We start from the raw sequence: 20397 nt of genomic DNA, 5'->3' as shown, positions 1-20397 counted from the left end.
TTTCACATGCTGTTGTGCAAATGGAATAGACAAAAGGTGGAAATTATAGGCAATTAGCAAGACACCCCCAAAAAAGGAGTGATTCTGCAGGTGGTGACCACAGACAACTTCTCAGTTCCTATGCTTCCTGGCTGATGTTTTGGTCACTTTTGAATGCTGGCGGTGCTCTCACTCTAGTGGTAGCATGAGACGGAGTCTACAACCCACACAAGTGGCTCAGGTAGTGCAGTTCATCCAGGATGGCACATCAATGCGAGCTGTGGCAAAAAGGTTTGCTGTGTCTGTCAGCGTAGTGTCCAGAGCATGGAGGCGCTACCAGGAGACAGGCCAGTACATCAGGAGACGTGGAGGAGGCCGTAGGAGGGCAACAACCCAGCAGCAGGACCGCTACCTCCGCCTTTGTGCAAGGAGGTGTACTGCCAGAGCCCTGCAAAATGACCTCCAGCAGGCCACAAATGTGCATGTGTCAGCATATGGTCTCACAAGGGGTCTGAGGATCTCATCTCGGTACCTAATGGCAGTCAGGCTATCTCTGGCGAGCACATGGAGGGCTGTGCGGTCCCACAAAGAAATGCCACCCCACACCATGACTGACCCACCGCCAAACCGGTCATGCTGGAGGATGTTGCAGGCAGCAGAACGTTCTCCACGGCGTCTCCAGACTGTGTCACGTCTGTCACATGTGCTCATGTGCTCAGTGTGAACCTGCTTTCATCTGTGAAGAGCACAGGGCGCCAGTGGCGAATTTGACAATCTTGGTGTTCTCTGGCAAATGCCAAACGTCCTGCACGGTGCTGGGCTGTAAGCACAACCCCCACCTGTGGACGTCGGGCCCTCATACCACCCTCATGGAGTCTGTTTTTGACCGTTTGAGCAGACACATGCACATTTGTAGCCTGCTGGAGGTCATTTTGCAGGGCTCTGGCAGTGCACCTCCTGGCACAAAGGCAGAGGTAGCGGTCCTGCTGCTGGGTTGTTGCCCTCCTACGGCCTCCTCCACGTCTCCTGATGTACTGGCCTGTCTCCTGGTAGCGCCTCCATGCTCTGGACACTACGCTGACAGACACAGCAAACCTTTTTGCCACAGCTCGCATTGATGTGCCATCCTGGATGAACTGCACTACCTGAGCCACTTGTGTGGGTTGTAGACTCCGTCTCATGCTACCACTAGAGTGAGAGCACCGCCAGCATTCAAAAGCGACCAAAACATCAGCCAGGAAGCATAGGAACTGAGAAGTTGTCTGTGGTCACCACCTGCAGAATCACTCCTTTTTTGGGGGTGTCTTGCTAATTGCCTATAATTTCCACCTTTTGTCTATTCCATTTGCACAACAGCATGTGAAATTTATTGTCAATCAGTGTTGCTTCCTAATTGGACAGTTTGATTTCACAGAAGTGTGATTGACTTGGAGTTACATTGTGTTGTTTAAGTGTTCCCTTTATTGTTTTGAGCAGTGTACAAGCACTTCATATTAGAGCTACATAGAGCTTTATGACTGTGTTCCTGCCAGATCATGGAGCTGCTGATGAAGGGAAATAAGCATCGTACCCAGGAGCCCACGGCAGCCAACCAGACTTCGTCCCGGTCCCATGCCGTGCTGCAGGTGTCGGTCAGGCAGACGAGTCGCTGTCGAGACCTTCTACAGGAAATCCGCTTCGCGCGACTCTTCATGATCGACCTTGCCGGCTCAGAACGAGCCTCACAGGTTCGGAACACTATGTGTGTGTAGGAGTGTGGTGTAGGGGTGTGTGTGTGTGTAGGGGTGTGTGTGTGTAGGGGTGTGTGCGTGCATTTGTGTATTTGTATGTAAACATGCCTGTTTCAGTTTTTTCACTTCTTGTTATGGTCTGTTACTTGTGTCCGTGACATAACATCACAGTCTCCTTCCAGACATTCCAGTGTGTGTTTAGGGGGGAGCTCTCTAAGCCCTTAATTTGTACTAAAACCCATAGGTCCCTGATCAGAAGTAGTGTACTTTGTAGGGATTAGGGTTGATAGGACACCTTAATAAAGGCCCTTCACAGTGTAAGAACAATGGATTTACATTGTAGACCATTAAGGGAAAGAAGGGGTTAATGTCCCTATAGTTGACCGTCTATCAGCATCTTCTTTATTACAAAATGGATGATATCATTGATTTAATTATTTATTTTTATTTAACTTGGCAAGTCAGTTAAGAACAAATCCTTATTTACAATGACGTTATACCAAAAGACAAAAGGCCTTCTGTGGGGACAGGGGCCTGGGATAATTAAAAAATAAATAAAATACAATATAAATATAGGACAAAACACACCATAACAAGAGAGTCAACACAACACTACACAAAAAGAGACCTAAGACGACAACATAGCAAGGCAGCAACACATGACAACACAGCATGGTAGCAACACAACATAACAACAACATGGTAGCAGCACAAAACATGGTCAAATCAAATTGTATTTGTCACATACACATGGTTAGGAGATGTTAATGCGAGTGTAGCGAAATGCTTGTGCTTCTAGTTCCGACAATGCAGTAATATCCAATGATACTATAACGTTTCCGGCGCCGACAGAGATGGCCGCCTCGCTTCGCATTCCTAGGAAACTATGCAGTATTTAGTTTTTTTACGTGTTATTTATTACATTGGTACCCCAGGTAATCTTAGGTTTTATACATACAGTCGGCAGGAACTACTGGATATAAGAGCAACGTCAACTCACCATCATTACGACCAGGAATGGATCGGATCCCAGCCGGGGAACGAATACAACGACGCCGTAGAAGGGGCAGACGAAGCTGTCCTGGGTGGGGGGCAAAACAGAGGATCCGCTTCGGGAAAGTCGTATTCCTTGTCGTAATGTTAGTGAGTTGATGTTGCTCTTATATCCAATAGTTCCTCGCGACTGTATGTAATAAAACCTAAGATTATCTGGGGTAACAATGTAAGAAATAACACATAAAAAAACAGAATAGTGCATAGTTTCCTTGGAACGCGAAGCAGGGCGGCCATCTCTGTTTGGCGCCGGATATAACATTATTGGGCACAGTCAACAGCACAAAGGTCAAGAAGGTAGAGACAACAATACATCACACAAAGCACCCACAACTGTCAGTAAGAGTGTTCATGATTGAGTCTTTGAATGAAGAGATTGAGATAAAACTGTCCAGTTTGAGTGTTTGTTGCAGCTCGTTCCAGTCGCTAGCTGCAGTGAACTGAAAAGAGGAGCGACACAGAGATGTATGTGCTTTGGGGACCTTTAACAGAATGTGACTGGCAGAACAGGTGGAGGATGAGGGCTGCAGTAGATATCTCAGATAGGGGGGAGTGAGGCCTAAGATGGTTTTATAAATAAGCATCAGCCAGTGGGTCTTGCAACGGGTGTACAGAGATGACCAGTTTACAGAGGAGTATAGAGTGCAGTGATGTGTCCTATAAGGAGCATTGGTGGCAAATCTTATGGCCGAATGGTAAAGAATGTCTAGCCGCTCGAGAGCACTCTTACCTGCCGATCTATAAATGATGTCTCCGTAATCTAGCGTGGGTAGGATGGTCATCTGAATCAGGGTTAGTTTGGCAGCTGGGGTGAAAGAGGAGTGATTACAATAGAGGAAACCAAGTCTAGATTTAACTTTAGCTTGCAGCTTTGATATGTGCTGAGAGAAGGACAGTGCACCATCTAGCCATACTCCCATGTACTTGTATGAGGTGACTACCTCAAGCTCTAAACCCTCAGAGGTAGAAATAACACCCGTGGGAAGAGGGGCATTCTTCTTACCTAACCACATGAACTTTGTTTTGGAGGTGTTCAGAACAAGGTTAAGGGTAGAGAAAGCTTGTTGGACACTCAGAAAGCTTTGTTGTAGAGCATTTAGGACAAAATCCGGGGAGGGGCCAGCTGAGTATAAGACTGTATCGTCTGCATATAAATGTATGAGAGAGCTTCCTACTGCCTGAGCTATGTTCTTGATGTAAATTGAGAAGAGCGTGGGGCCTAGGATTGAACCTTGGTGTACTCCCTTGGTGACAGGCAGTGGTTGAGACCGCAAATGTTCTGACTTTATACACTGCACTCTTTGAGAGAGGTAGTTAGCAAACCAGGCCAAAGACCCCTCAGAGACTCCAATACTCCTTAGCCAGCCCACAAGAATGGAATGGTCTACCGTATCAAAAGCTTTGGCCAAGTCAATAAAAATAGCAGCACAATATTGCTTAGAATCAAGGGCAATGGTGACATCATTGACGACCTTTAAGGTTGCAGTGACACATCCATAACCTGAGCGGAAACCAGATTGCATACCCGAGAGAATACTATAGACATCAAGAAAGCCAGTAAGTTGATTATTGACAAGGTTTTCCAACACTTTTGATAAACAGGGGAAATAGAAATAGGCCTATAACAGTTAGTATCAGCTTGATCTCCCCCTTTAAATAAAGGAAAAATTGTGACTTCCTTCCAAGCAATGGGAACCTCCCCAGAAAGGAGACACAGGCTTTTTTATTTGTATTTGTTTTTTATTTCACCTTTATTTAACCAGGTAGGCAAATTGAGAACACGTCTCATTTACAATTGCGACCTGGCCAAGATAAAGCAAAGAAGTTCGACACATACAACAACACATAGTTACACATGGAGTAAAACAAACATACAGTCAATAATACAGTGAAAAATAAGTCTATATACAATATGAGCAAGTGAGGTGAGATAAGGGAGGTGAAGGCAAACAATATATATATATAAATAAATAAAACATATAAAAAGGCCATGGTGGCGAAGTAAATACAATATAGCAAGTAAAAAAAAACACTGGAATGGTTGGTTTGCAGTGGAAGAAGGTGCAAAGTAGAGATAGAAATAATGGGGTGCAAAGGAGCAAAATAAATAAATACAGTAGGTAAAGAGGTAGTTGTTTGGGCTAAATTATAGATGGGCTATGTACAGGTGCAGTAATCTATGAGCTGCTCTGAAAGCTGGTGCTTAAAGCTAGTGAGGGAGATAAGTGTTTCCAGTTTCAGAGATTTTTGTAGTTCGTTCCAGTCATTGGCAGCAGAGAACTGGAAGGAGAGGCGGCCAAAGGAAGAATTGGTTTTGGGGGTGACCAGAGAGATATACCTGCTGGAGCGCGTGCTACGGGTGGGCGTTGCTATGGTGACCAGCGAGCTGAGATAAGGGGGGACTTTACCTAGCAGGGTCTTGTAGATGACCTGGAGCCAGTGGGTTTGGCGACGAGTGTGAAGCGAGGGCCAGCCAACGAGAGCGTACAGGTCGCAGTGGTGGGTAGTATATGGGGCTTTGGTGACAAAACGGATGGCACTGTGATAGACTGCATCCAATTTATTGAGTAGGGTTTTGGAGGCTATTTTGTAAATGACATCACCGAAGTCGAGGATTGGTAGGATGGTCAGTTTTACAAGGGTATGTTTGGCAGCATGAGTGAAGGATGCTTTGTTGCAGAATAGGAAGCCGATTCTAGATTTAACTTTGGATTGGAGATGCTTGATGTGAGTCTGGAAGGAGAGTTTACAGTCTAACCAGACACCTAGGTATTTGTAGTTGTCCACATATTCTAAGTCAGAGCCGTCCAGAGTAGTGATGTTGGACAGGCGGGCAGGTGCAGGCAGCGATCGGTTGAAGAGCATGCATTTAGTTTTACTTGTATTTAAGAGCAATTGGAGGCCACGGAAGGAGAGTTGTATGGCATTGAAGCTCGCCTGGAGGGTTGTTAACACAGTGTCAAAAGAAGGGCCAGAAGTATACAGAATAGTGTCGTCTGCGTAGAGGTGGATCAGAGACTCACCAGCAGCAAGAGCGACATCATTGATGTATACAGAGAAGAGAGTCGGTCCAAGAATTGAACCCTGTGGCACCCCCATAGAGACTGCCAGAGGTTCGGACAACAGGCCCTCCGATTTGACACACTGAACTCGATCAGAGAAGTAGTTGGTGAACCAGGCGAGGCAATCATTAGAGAAACCAAGGCTGTCGAGTCTGCCGATGAGGATGTGGTGATTGACAGAGTCAAAAGCCTTGGCCAGGTCAATGAATATGGCTGCACAGAACTGTTTCCTATCGATAGCGGTTAAGATATCGTTTATGACCTTGAGCGTGGCTGAGGTGCACCCATGACCAGCTCTGAAACCAGATTGCATAGCGGAGAAGGTATGGTGGGATTCGAGATGGTCGGTAATCTGTTTGTTGACTTGGCTTTCGAAGACCTTAGAAAGGCAGGGTAGGATAGATATAGGTCTGTAGCAGTTTGGGTCTAGAGTGTCTCCCCCTTTGAAGAGGGGGATAACCGCAGCTGCTTTCCAATCTTTGGGAATCTCAGACGACACGAAAGAGAGGTTGAAAAGGCTGGTAATAGGGGTGGCAACAATTTCAGCAGATAGTTTTAGAAAGAAAGGGTCCAGATTATCTAGCCCGGCTGATTTGTAAGGGTCCAGATTTTGCAGCTCTTTCAGAACATCAGCTGACTGTATTTGGGAGAAAGCGAAGTTGGGAAGGCTTGGGCGAGTAGCAGAGGGGAGGGCAGTGCTGTTGACCGGGGTAGGGGTAGCCAGGTGGAAAGCATGGCCAGCCGTAGAAAAATGCTTATTGAAATTCTCAATTATAGTGGATTTGTCGGTGGTGACAGTATTTCCTATCTTCAGTACAGTTGGAAGCTGGGAGGAGGTGTTCTTATTCTCCATGGACTTTACAGTGTCCCAGAACTTTTTTGAGTTTGTGTTGCAGGAAGCAAATTTCTGCTTGAAAAAGCTAGCCTTGGCTTTTCTAACTGCCTGTGTATACTGGTTTCTAGCTTCCCTGAAAAGTTGCATATCACGGGGGCTGTTCGATGCTAATGCAGAACGCCATAGGATGTTTTTCTGTTGGTTAAGGGCAGTCAGGTCAGGAGAGAACCAAGGGCTATATCTGTTCCTGGTTCTAAATTTCTTGAATGGGGCATGCTTATTCAAGATGGTGAGGAAGGCATTTTTTAAAAATATCCAGGCATCCTCTACTGACGGGATGAGATCAATATCCTTCCAGGATACCTCGGCCAGGTCGATTAGAAAGGCCTGCTCGCTGAAGTGTTTCAGGGAGCGTTTGACAGTGATGAGTGGAGGTCGTTTGATCGCTGACCCATTACGGATACAGGCAATGAGGCAGTGATCGCTGAGATCTTGGTTGAAAACAGCAGAGGTGTATTTGGAGGGCAAGTTGGTTAGGATGATGTCTATGAGGGTACCCGTGTTTACGGAATTGGGGTGATATCTGGTAGGTTCATTGATAATTTGTGTGAGATTGAGGGCATCAAGCTTAGATTGTAGGATGGCTGGGGTGTTAAGCATGTTCCAATTTAGGTCGCCTAGCAGCACAAGCTCTGAAGATAGATGGGGGGCAATCAGTTCACATATGGTGTCCAGAGCACAGCTGGGGGCAGAGGGTGGTCTATAGCAGGCGGCAACAGTGAGAGACTTGTTTTTAGAGAGGTGGATTTTTAAAAGTAGGAGTTCAAATTGTTTCGGAACAGACCTGGATAGTAAAACAGAACTCTGCAGGCAATCCCTGCAGTAGATTGCAACACCGCCCCCTTTGGCCGTTCTATCTTGTCTGAAAATCTTGTAGTTAGGGATGAAAATGTCAGAATTTTTGGTGGTCTTCCTAAGCCAGGATTCAGACACGGCTAAAACATCTGGGTTGGCAGAGTGTGCTAAAGCAGTGAACAAAACAAACTTAGGGAGGAGGCTTCTAATGTTAACATGCATGAAACCAAGGCTATTACGGTTACAGAAGTCATCAAAAGAGAGCGCCTGGGGAATAGGAGTGGAGCTAGGTACTGCAGAGCCTGGATTCACCTCTACATCACCAGAGGAACAGAGGAGGAGTAGGATAAGGGTACGGCTAAAAGCTATGAGAATTGGTCGTTTAGAACGTCTAGAACAGAGAGTAAAAGGAAGTTTCTGGGGGCGATAAAATAGCTTCAAGGAATAATGTACAGACAAAGGTATGGTAGGATGTGAATACAGTGGAGGTTAAGGGTAGAGAAAGCTTGTTGGACACTAAGAAAGCTTTGTTGTAGAGCATTTAGGACAAAATCCGGGGAGGGGCCAGCTGAGTATAAGACTGTATCGTCTGCATATAAATGTATGAGAGAGCTTCCTACTGCCTGAGCTATGTTCTTGATGTAAATTGAGAAGAGCGTGGGGCCTAGGATTGAACCTTGGTGTACTCCCTTGGTGACAGGCAGTGGTTGAGACCGCAAATGTTCTGACTTTATACACTGCACTCTTTGAGAGAGGTAGTTAGCAAACCAGGCCAAAGACCCCTCAGAGACTCCAATACTCCTTAGCCAGCCCACAAGAATGGAATGGTCTACCGTATCAAAAGCTTTGGCCAAGTCAATAAAAATAGCAGCACAATATTGCTTAGAATCAAGGGCAATGGTGACATCATTGACGACCTTTAAGGTTGCAGTGACACATCCATAACCTGAGCGGAAACCAGATTGCATACCCGAGAGAATACTATAGACATCAAGAAAGCCAGTAAGTTGATTATTGACAAGGTTTTCCAACACTTTTGATAAACAGGGGAAATAGAAATAGGCCTATAACAGTTAGTATCAGCTTGATCTCCCCCTTTAAATAAAGGAAAAATTGTGACTTCCTTCCAAGCAATGGGAACCTCCCCAGAAAGGAGACACAGGCTTTTTTATTTGTATTTATTTTTTATTTCACCTTTATTTAACCAGGTAGGCAAATTGAGAACACGTTCTCATTTACAATTGCGACCTGGCCAAGATAAAGCAAAGAAGTTCGACACATACAACAACACATAGTTACACATGGAGTAAAACAAACATACAGTCAATAATACAGTGAAAAATAAGTCTATATACAATATGAGCAAGTGAGGTGAGATAAGGGAGGTGAAGGCAAACAATATATATATATAAATAAATAAAACATATAAAAAGGCCATGGTGGCGAAGTAAATACAATATAGCAAGTAAAAAAAAACACTGGAATGGTTGGTTTGCAGTGGAAGAAGGTGCAAAGTAGAGATAGAAATAATGGGGTGCAAAGGAGCAAAATAAATAAATACAGTAGGTAAAGAGGTAGTTGTTTGGGCTAAATTATAGATGGGCTATGTACAGGTGCAGTAATCTATGAGCTGCTCTGAAAGCTGGTGCTTAAAGCTAGTGAGGGAGATAAGTGTTTCCAGTTTCAGAGATTTTTGTAGTTCGTTCCAGTCATTGGCAGCAGAGAACTGGAAGGAGAGGCGGCCAAAGGAAGAATTGGTTTTGGGGGTGACCAGAGAGATATACCTGCTGGAGCGCGTGCTACGGGTGGGCGTTGCTATGGTGACCAGCGAGCTGAGATAAGGGGGGACTTTACCTAGCAGGGTCTTGTAGATGACCTGGAGCCAGTGGGTTTGGCGACGAGTGTGAAGCGAGGGCCAGCCAACGAGAGCGTACAGGTCGCAGTGGTGGGTAGTATATGGGGCTTTGGTGACAAAACGGATGGCACTGTGATAGACTGCATCCAATTTATTGAGTAGGGTTTTGGAGGCTATTTTGTAAATGACATCACCGAAGTCGAGGATTGGTAGGATGGTCAGTTTTACAAGGGTATGTTTGGCAGCATGAGTGAAGGATGCTTTGTTGCGGAATAGGAAGCCGATTCTAGATTTAACTTTGGATTGGAGATGCTTGATGTGAGTCTGGAAGGAGAGTTTACAGTCTAACCAGACACCTAGGTATTTGTAGTTGTCCACATATTCTAAGTCAGAGCCGTCCAGAGTAGTGATGTTGGACAGGCGGGCAGGTGCAGGCAGCGATCGGTTAAAGAGCATGCATTTAGTTTTACTTGTATTTAAGAGCAATTGGAGGCCACGGAAGGAGAGTTGTATGGCATTGAAGCTCGCCTGGAGGGTTGTTAACACAGTGTCAAAAGAAGGGCCAGAAGTATACAGAATAGTGTCGTCTGCGTAGAGGTGGATCAGAGACTCACCAGCAGCAAGAGCGACATCATTGATGTATACAGAGAAGAGAGTCGGTCCAAGAATTGAACCCTGTGGCACCCCCATAGAGACTGCCAGAGGTTCGGACAACAGGCCCTCCGATTTGACACACTGAACTCGATCAGAGAAGTAGTTGGTGAACCAGGCGAGGCAATCATTAGAGAAACCAAGGCTGTCGAGTCTGCCGATGAGGATGTGGTGATTGACAGAGTCAAAAGCCTTGGCCAGGTCAATGAATATGGCTGCACAGAACTGTTTCCTATCGATAGCGGTTAAGATATCGTTTATGACCTTGAGCGTGGCTGAGGTGCACCCATGACCAGCTCTGAAACCAGATTGCATAGCGGAGAAGGTATGGTGGGATTCGAGATGGTCGGTAATCTGTTTGTTGACTTGGCTTTCGAAGACCTTAGAAAGGCAGGGTAGGATAGATATAGGTCTGTAGCAGTTTGGGTCTAGAGTGTCTCCCCCTTTGAAGAGGGGGATAACCGCAGCTGCTTTCCAATCTTTGGGAATCTCAGACGACACGAAAGAGAGGTTGAAAAGGCTGGTAATAGGGGTGGCAACAATTTCAGCAGATAGTTTTAGAAAGAAAGGGTCCAGATTATCTAGCCCGGCTGATTTGTAAGGGTCCAGATTTTGCAGCTCTTTCAGAACATCAGCTGACTATATTTGGGAGAAAGAGAAGTGGGGAAGGCTTGGGCGAGTAGCAGAAGGGAGGGCAGTGCTGTTGACCGGGGTAGGGGTAGCCAGGTGGAAAGCATGGCCAGCCGTAGAAAAATGCTTATTGAAATTCTCAATTATAGTGGATTTGTCGGTGGTGACAGTATTTCCTATCTTCAGTGCAGTTGGAAGCTGGGAGGAGGTGTTCTTATTCTCCATGGACTTTACAGTGTCCCAGATCTTTTTTGAGTTTGTGTTGCAGGAAGCAAATTTCTGCTTGAAAAAGCTAGCCTTGGCTTTTCTAACTGCCTGTGTATACTGGTTTCTAGCTTTCCTGAAAAGTTGCATATCACGGGGGCTGTTCGATGCTAATGCAGAACGCCATATGATGTTTTTCTGTTGGTTAAGGGCAGTCAGGTCAGGAGAGAACCAAGGGCTATATCTGTTCCTGGTTCTAAATTTCTTGAATGGGGCATGCTTATTCAAGATGGTGAGGAAGGCATTTTAAAAAAATATCCAGGCATCCTCTACTGACGGGATGAGATCAATATCCTTCCAGGATACCTCGGCCAGGTCGATTAGAAAGGCCTGCTCGCTGAAGTGTTTCAGGGAGCGTTTGACAGTGATGAGTGGAGGTCGTTTGATCGCTGACCCATTACGGATACAGGCAATGAGGCAGTGATCGCTGAGATCTTGGTTGAAAACAGCAGAGGTGTATTTGGAGGGCAAGTTGGTTAGGATGATGTCTATGAGGGTACCCGTGTTTACGGAATTGGGGTGATATCTGGTAGGTTCATTGATAATTTGTGTGAGATTGAGGGCATCAAGCTTAGATTGTAGGATGGCTGGGGTGTTAAGCATGTTCCAATTTAGGTCGCCTAGCAGCACAAGCTCTGAAGATAGATGGGGGGCAATCAGTTCACATATGGTGTCCAGAGCACAGCTGGGGGCAGAGGGTGGTCTATAGCAGGCGGCAACAGTGAGAGACTTGTTTTTAGAGAGGTGGATTTTTAAAAGTAGGAGTTCAAATTGTTTCGGAACAGACCTGGATAGTAAAACAGAACTCTGCAGGCAATCCCTGCAGTAGATTGCAACACCGCCCCCTTTGGCCGTTCTATCTTGTCTGAAAATCTTGTAGTTAGGGATGAAAATGTCAGAATTTTTGGTGGTCTTCCTAAGCCAGGATTCAGACACGGCTAAAACATCTGGGTTGGCAGAGTGTGCTAAAGCAGTGAACAAAACAAACTTAGGGAGGAGGCTTCTAATGTTAACATGCATGAAACCAAGGCTATTACGGTTACAGAAGTCATCAAAAGAGAGCGCCTGGGGAATAGGAGTGGAGCTAGGTACTGCAGGGCCTGGATTCACCTCTACATCACCAGAGGAACAGAGGAGGAGTAGGATAAGGGTACGGCTAAAAGCTATGAGAATTGGTCGTTTAGAACGTCTAGAACAGAGAGTAAAAGGAAGTTTCTGGGGGCGATAAAATAGCTTCAAGGAATAATGTACAGACAAAGGTATGGTAGGATGTGAATACAGTGGAGGTAAACCTAGGTAATGAGTGATGATGAGAGAGATATTGTCTCTAGAAACATCATTGAAACCAGGTGATGTCATCGCATATGTGGGTGGTGGAACTGAGAGGTTGGATATATAGTGAGCAGGGCTAGAGGCTCTACAGTGAAATAAGCCAATAAACACTAACCAAAACAGCAATGGACAAGGCATATTTACATTAAGGAGAGGCATGCTTAATCGAGTGATCATAAGGGTCCAGTGAGTAGAGGTTGGTTGGGGTCACGGCGATCCAGACAGCTGGCCGGGTAGCTGGCTATCGGTAGCAAGATAACATAGGATGGAGGTCTGTTTTTTTATTTTTTATTATTATTATTATTATTTTATTTTTTCACCTCGTTCGTTTCCGTCGGTAGATTAGTGGGGTTCCGTGTGGTAGAGGGGATCGATCCAATTGGCAAAATAGATATAGTGACCCAAGAAAAAAAAGAAAAAAATTGTCCGGTATATTTAGTTAGATAGCAGCCGATAAGACAGCTAATAATTAGCAGATGGGTATTCAGAAACGTCGCAATGGAAAAGCCTGTTGAAACCACCTCGGACAATTACGTCGGCAGACCAGTCGTGATGGATCGGCGGGGCTCCGTGTCGGCAATAAAGGGTCCAGTCTAATTGGCAAAAGAGGTATTGTAGCCCAAGAATTCGCAGGTAGACCTCTTCGGCTAGCCGGCAGATGGGCCTAGCTCGAGGCTAGCTCAAGGCTAACTGGTGCTTGTTTCGGGACAGAGGTATTAGCCAGTAGTAGCCACTTGGTTGCAGCTAGCTAGCGATGATGATCCGGTGTAATTGTCCAGAGCTTGCGTCAGGAATCCGGTGATGTGGTAGAGAAAAAGCAGTCCTATATTCTCTGGGTTGATATCGCGCCTGCAGACTGGCATGTATTGGCCCGAGCTGAAGCTGGCTGGTGTCCGAGTTAAGGGTGAAGACCGCAGCAGTGGCTAACTGACTACTAGCTAGTAGCTAGTTATCTGGCTAGCTTCTGATTGAGGTTAATGTTCTAAAGTATAAAAAAAATAGCAGATCCGTACCGCATTGGGTGAGGCGGGTTGCGGGAATGTATATTCAGTTCCAGGATGGAAAGTGAAATTAAAATATATACGAAATGTATACAAAAAATACGAGGACTATTTACGCGGGACAAGACAAACACACGTCCGACTGCTACGCCATCTTGGAAACTCTGTACTTCAGTGGACTGCCCTATACTGAAAGCAATGAGTGGCTTGGCGACGATAGGGGCAGCAAACTTAAAGAAGAACGGGTCTAAACCATCTGACCCAGATATTTTTTGGGGGTCAAGTTTAAGGAGCTCGTTTTGCGGTGGGGTAACTCTACAAGATCATGGTCGAACCAGGGGTTGAACCTGTTTTTAATTATCATTTTCTTCATGGGGGCGTGTTTGTTAACCTCTCTTGGGTAGGGGGCAGTATTTTCACATCCGGATGAAAAGCTAGCCCAAAGTAAACTACCTGTTACTCAGGCCCAGAAGCTAGGATATGAATATATAGATAGATTTGGATAGGAAACACTCTAAAGCTTCTAAAACTGTTAAAATAATGTCTGTGAGTATAACAGAACTGATATGGCTGGCGAAACCCCGAGGACAAACCACCAACAACAACAAAATTCAGCCTACCACTATTTTCAATGGCTGCCACTTTTATTATAAGGCGAAGTCCTCCCAGATTGCAGTTCCTAGGGCTTCCACTAGATGTCAACAGTCTTTAGAAAGAGTTTCAGGCTGGTTTTTGGAAAAATGAGCCAGAAATTGTTGTTTTTCTGGGTGGCTCCCATTTTGGCTGGAGTGTTTCCAAGCGTGTGAATGAGAGCGCGTTCTTTGGTATTTTTCTCTGGTGAAGACAATAACGATTCTCCGTCTAAAATTTTATAGTTTATTTAAGTGTTAGGGTACCTAAGGTTTGATTATAAATGTTGTTTGACTTGTTTAGTTTATTAGTAACGTTTGGGATTCATTTTGTATGCATTTTGATGGAGGGAAACTGGGTAGATTATTGATTGAAGCGTGCCAGCTAAACTGAGTTTTTATGGATATAAAGAAGGACATTATCGAACAAAAGGACCATTTGTGATGTAACTGGGACCTTTTGGAGTGCCACTAGAACAAGATCATCAAAGGTAAGGCATTTATTATATCTCTATTTCTGACTTTCGTGTCGCACCTGCCTGGTTGAAATATGTTTTTCATGGTTTTGTATGCAGGGCGCTGTCCTCAGATAATCGCATGGTGTGCTTTCGCCGTAAACCCTTTTTGAAATCTGACAGAAGCAGCTGGATTAACAAGAAGTTAATTAAGCTTTATTTTGATGTATTACGCTTGTGATTATATGAAAGTGAAATATTTATAATTCATTTATAGAGGCCAGTAAAGGCAAGCGTTTATGTGAAATCAGGACAGGTCGTTTCACTAGGCAGCCACTACGAAGACAGGCTGTAAAACAGTGATCACTAAGGTCATTACTGAAAACACCAGACTGATACCTATCAGCATTATTTGTGAGGATAACATTGAGGAGAGTAGCCTTTTCTGGGTGTTTGGAGTCATACCTTGTGAGATTGGTGATAATCTGAGAAAGATTTAGGGAGTCCCATTGCTTTAGTACTTGGTTAGGTGGTTTAAGCATGTCCCAGTTTAGGTCACCTAGCAGGATGAATTCAGACTTAGTGTAAGGGGCCAGGAGAGAGCTTAGGGCAGGTAGGGTACAGGCCTGTGCTGATGGAGGACATTAGCACCCAGCAACAGTCAACAATGAGCTATTTGAAAGTTTAAAACCAGCAAATCAAATTGTTTGGGGACAGACTTGGTGGAGACAACCGAGCACTGAAGGTGATCCTTGGTAAAGATTGCCAATCCACCAACTTTGGAAGATCAGTTTTGCCGAAAAAGGTTATAACCAGAAAGGTTAACATCAGTATTCAAAATACTCTTTCTTAACCACGTCTCAGTAATGAACAACACATCTGGATTGGAGCTGTGAACCCACACTTTCAATTGATCCATTTTAGGTAATAAGCTTCTATTGTTAACGTGCAGAACCCAGGCTTTTACAAGAGCAGAGATCAGTGAAGCGGATATCAGAGCACAAATCAGAATTGGGGCTAGCAACTGTAGATGGGCCAGCGTGTACACACACATTTCCAGATATCATCAGCAGAATCATCAGAATGTACATCAGATGACAACAAGATCATATTGTACAGCAATTTCATCAGGTAACATGAATACAAAGTCGGCAAGAGGTGGTTAGAATAGGATGGGAGGCGAAAAGTCTGTGTAACCAATAGAGAGTCCCGAGTGTGGGAACAAACCGTGTGTCCCAAGGTTGGGTAAAGAAAGTTTGTCGTCAACAAAGTATGCAGGAGTCATATATATATATATATATATATAACAACTTGGAGCTAGCCATTGTAAGTTCAGATTCACTCGCCCCAAAAGTGCGTGCGTGCTGGAGGCGAGCGGAAGCTCAGGAGAGAGGGGTGAGTGTGGTGGAGGTACCTGTACCAGACAGGAGGATACAGGCCAGGGCAGACGGTGAACAGATCGCCAGGTGGAACCAAGCAGCAGTGCAGCAGGCAACGGGAGTAGGTGTCACACACACTTGGTAGAAGCTTTTATTTCTGGAGGTAGATGTCTTGTAGAAAATGCCAGTGAATGGTCTTTGAACAGCAGGAGGGGGCTTCAGATGATGCTTCAAAGACACCTGACACTTGTTGGGCCCAAAGGCCTTTTACTTCACACCTTAGTGCTAATTGAATTTGTATCCGGCTCAATTCCAGGTTGGAATGGTGTCCTCAGGTCTGCTGTTTGTTGGTTAGAGCACCCTCTGTATAGCTTGGAAAAATAAAACATTGGAAGCAGTAATCTCTCCTGTTAATTTTGGTCAAAATTAGGTTGTAAATTTGTAGTAGGCCATGCTGTGGAGTGTAGCATCCTGCATATGTACCTGCCAAAAAATCCAAGTTGATCTAACTCCAAATCTATCCTTTTGTAAAAACATGTTGAAAATGTGAGAGCTCACATTAAGCCGTGTCTCTCTCTCTGAGGGATGGTGCTGTGACTTTACCGTGACATCTATAGCACAGTTTTATGGTGCTGGTTACTTTTGTTGAACAGATTACAGTTGGAGTGACACCAATACTGGCAACAGAATGTATGCATCCCAAATGGCACCCTATTCCCTATAGTGGACTACTTTTGATCCCTATATAGTGTACTACATTTCAAAAAGTAGTGCTCAATATAGGAAATAGGATGCCATTTGGGATGCAGCTAATGTCTTTTGTGAACTAGTTTGGGATGTTTGTGACACAGTATATGACACATTTACTATAAACCTTACACTTAATGCTCTTGGTTCCTGGAGAATCATAGGGCCTGTACTAAAGTTATCGTCTTGGATCCTAGATGAACATAAGGCCTGTACTAAAGTTATCCAACGTTGGGGCGGTAGCATAGCCTAGTGGTTAAAGCATTGGACTAGTAACCGAAAGATTGCAAGATTGAATCCCCGAGCTGACAAGATACAACATCTGTCGTTCTGTCCCTGAACAAGGCAGTTAACCCACTATTCCTAGGCCGTCATTGAAAATAAGAATTTGTTCTTAACTGACTTGCCTAGTTAAATAAAAAAACATTGCTTGTCTTTTCACATTTGGTTTACTTAGAATTTCTTCTGTGAACTCTGAAGGCTTCATAAAAGGTGTTTGCTTCTCATATTAGTTTCTGTGGTTACCTGTAGTCATTCTACTCTAGGCAAAGTGCTTAAAAACGTATTCAGGATCTATGGGTCTCCCACGGGACGGTTGAGCTAACGTAGGCAGAAATCTTAAATTCTTGTTAATCTAACTGCCCTATCCAATTTACAGTAGCTATAACAGTGAAATAATACCATGCTATTGTTTGAGTTTTGAACTTGAAAAGTTATTAATAAACCAGGCGCATTTGGGCAGTCTTGATTCAAAATGTTGAACAGCAATGTAATGGATCAGTAGGGAACTTTGCACATACACTGTTACCATCTAGTGGCCAAAATCTAAATTGCACCTGGGCTGGAATAACACATTATGGCCTTTCTCTTGCATTTCAAAGATGATGGTACAAACAAAAAATAATCGGTTGTTTTTTTCTTTGTATTATTTTTTACCAGATCTAATGTGTTATATTCTCCTACATTCCTTTCACATTTCCACAACTTCAAAGTGTTTCCTTTCAAATGGTATCAAGAATATGCATATCCTTGCTTCAGGGCATAAGCTACAGGCAGTTAGATTTGATGAATGTTGTTAGATTAGCGTCCATATTAAACCAGCCAGACCCCATATACACAATGGCAAGTGTCCCAAATAGCACCCAATTTCCCATAGGGCTCTGGTCAAAAGTAGTGTACTATACAGGGAATACGGTGCCATTTGGTACGCTGCCATGACAAAACCATGCAATCATGCCTGAATGGAGAGAACAGTTATTTACCATGGAAACTTTTAGAACGTTTAAGCAGCTAGGCTCTTCTATGGATCATAGCCTATAGGCCACCGGTCTCTGTAGATATAGGAGAACAGGGGGTTCCACTACCTCTTTTGAAGGGATGTTTTCTGTCAGTGAGATGTGTTTTGGTCCAAGGCTGGTAACACTTTCTATAAAGTACATATGTAATAACGTCCCTTATAATGCATTATAATACATGTATGATGTGTTATGACATTGACAGCGTTCATAGTAACTCATAAGCGGTTATAAAAAGCTGCGTGATGTTTTACTTGCAACTCTTCCAATGTAACTGCAGACAGAGGAAAGAAAAGGAGGGTTAGAGCCCCCTCTGCTGGTTAACATAGGCAGTATCTGTCCTGGGCTGGAACTCATCAAACCGAGACAATGGCCGTCTACTACATTGTAGACAGACTGACTGATCTACAAATCACCTTGCATCCTAAATAACCACTCTATTAATTGTTGATCGGTCAGTCTGCTCAGTCGGTGATCAGCAACATGTATGCTCTGGAACATGTGGGGCGGCAGGTAGCCTAGTGGGGAGAGCGATGAGCCAGTAGCCGAAAGGTTGCTAGATTGAATTCTCGAGCTGACATGGTAAAAATCTGTCGTTCTGCACCTGAATAAGCCAGTTAACCCACTGGTAGGCTGTCATTGTAAAAAAAAAATTGTTCTTAACTGTCTTGCCTAGTTAAATAAAGGTCAAATAAAAAAATAAAAACATGAGACCAGATAGTAAACCTGCTCCCTCTCTCTCTCCCAGACACAGAACAGAGGTCAGAGGTTAAAAGAAGGGGCCCACATCAACCGCTCCCTCCTGGCTTTGGGTAACTGCATCAACGCCTTGAGTGAGAAACATGGTAACAAATATGTCAACTACAGGGACAGCAAGCTGACGCGCTTGCTGAAGGTACAGTACCCATAGTGGTTGGAGCGTTGAGCCAGTAACCGAAAGGTTGCTGGATCGAATCCCCGAGCTGACAAGGTAAAAATGTGTTGTTCTGCCCCTGAGCAAGGCAGTTAACCCACTGTTCCCCGGGCGCCGAAGACGTGGATGTCGATTATGGCAGCCCCCCACACCTCTCTGATTCAGAGGGGTTGGGTTAAATGCGGAAGACACATTTCAGTTGAATGCATTCAGTTGTACAACTGACTAGGTTTCCCCCTTTCCCCTTTCCCATCTAAGACGTGCTGTATGATTACAATACACTATACTACCACCACACCATACCACACCACACAGCATTCATCATACCATACCACACCACACCACACACCATATCACATCACACCACATCATGCCAGTGTAACGGATGTGAAATGGCTAGCTAGTTAGCGGGTACGCGCTAGTAGCATTTCAATCAGTTACGTCACTTGCTCTGAGACTTTAAGTAGGGTTGCCCCTTGCTCTGCAAGGGCCGCGGCTTTTGTGGAGCGATGGGTAACGACGCTTCGTGGGTGTCAGTTGTTGATGTGTGCAGAGGGTCCCTGGTTCGCGCCCGTGTCGGGGCGAGGGGACGGTTTAAAGTTATATCTGTGACACCACACCACACAAAACAATACAGTACAGTACTTTTTGTTGTCCTTTTGCATCATTAAGAAGGATTATTCTGCATTCCACTTGCATTCATTCACTTCCTGTTCTGATTTGATTGACAGGACTCGTTGGGAGGCAACAGTCGCACAGTGATGATAGCCCACATTAGCCCCGCCTCCCTGGCCTTCGAGGAGTCTCGCAACACGCTGAGCTATGCTGACCGTGCCAAAAGTATCCGCACACGGGTAAGTAATACACAACACAACATTTCCCTCCTTCGCTGAGGTGTGGGACAACTGAGGTGTGGGACCACTGAGGTGTGGACAAGAATTTTCAAATCAATCAATCAACCAATCAAATGTAAATTAAAAAGCCCTTTTACATAAACACAGTTATCACAAAGTGCTTTACAGTAACCCACCCTAGACCCCCGAGATCAACTTAAAAGATTCCGTTCTCTCTGCAGTATAACAGTTATAACAACGCTGTCAATATTAGGCTTAATAGTTTGTCAACTGGGTTCCTTCTTGCTGAACGTGTTCTACCACACCATGTTATTACAGTGTTATAAGACAGTTCTCTCTCTCCAGGTGAAGAGGAACCTGCTGAACGTGTCCTACCACATCGCTCAGTACACCAACATCATCTCTGACCTGCGCAGCGAGATCCAGCGGCTCAAGAAGAAGATCGCCGATCAGGCTGGACGTCAGCTCAACTCTGACCGAGCTGACATCCGCCATGTCCAGGGTAATGACCTTACCTTGACCTCTCTCATAGCTCCTTCACAGTCTGTCTGTCTGTCTGTCTGTCTGTCTGTCTGTCTGTCTGTCTGTCTGTCTGTCCCTCCAACAGACATTAACACTCTCCTCTCCTGCCACCAATGTAGCAGAGGTGCAGGCCCACAGCATGCAGGCGAGCCGAGCAGAGATGGACCAGCTGAGGGAGCAGCTCCTAGAGGCCTTCAGGAGTCAGATGGAGATCAGGAGGAGCCTGATGGAGCTGGACAACAGCAACATGGAGATCCAGATGGACATCTCCAAACACCTGCTCACCATCGCAGAGTATGTGTCTTAGGACTGTCCCAAATGGCACTCTGTTCCCTGTACAGTGCACTACTTATGAC

At 44.9% G+C, this 20397-nt stretch overlaps 1 protein-coding gene across 3 annotated transcripts in view; it reads left to right on the top strand.

Annotated features, from left to right (window-relative positions):
* Positions 1-20397, top strand: part of LOC129862319 (kinesin-like protein KIF19) — an 84716-nt gene that overhangs the window by 53983 nt on the left and 10336 nt on the right. For 2 of the 3 annotated variants that reach the window (XM_055933851.1, XM_055933832.1), the window contains exons 6-10: positions 1512-1706; positions 18501-18647; positions 19397-19519; positions 19865-20021; positions 20161-20335. In XM_055933851.1, the coding sequence (XP_055789826.1) occupies positions 1512-1706; positions 18501-18647; positions 19397-19519; positions 19865-20021; positions 20161-20335 (797 nt within the window). The remainder of the gene's footprint in view (positions 1-1511; positions 1707-18500; positions 18648-19396; positions 19520-19864; positions 20022-20160; positions 20336-20397) is intronic. The other variant, XM_055933841.1, reaches the window with a different exon arrangement.

This window comes from Salvelinus fontinalis, chromosome 1 (genome assembly GCF_029448725.1).
Source record: "Salvelinus fontinalis isolate EN_2023a chromosome 1, ASM2944872v1, whole genome shotgun sequence".
Lineage (NCBI taxonomy): Eukaryota > Metazoa > Chordata > Actinopteri > Salmoniformes > Salmonidae > Salvelinus > Salvelinus fontinalis.
The sequence above is the reverse complement of the archived record's forward strand: the minus strand, read 5'-3'. Positions and strand labels throughout refer to the sequence as shown.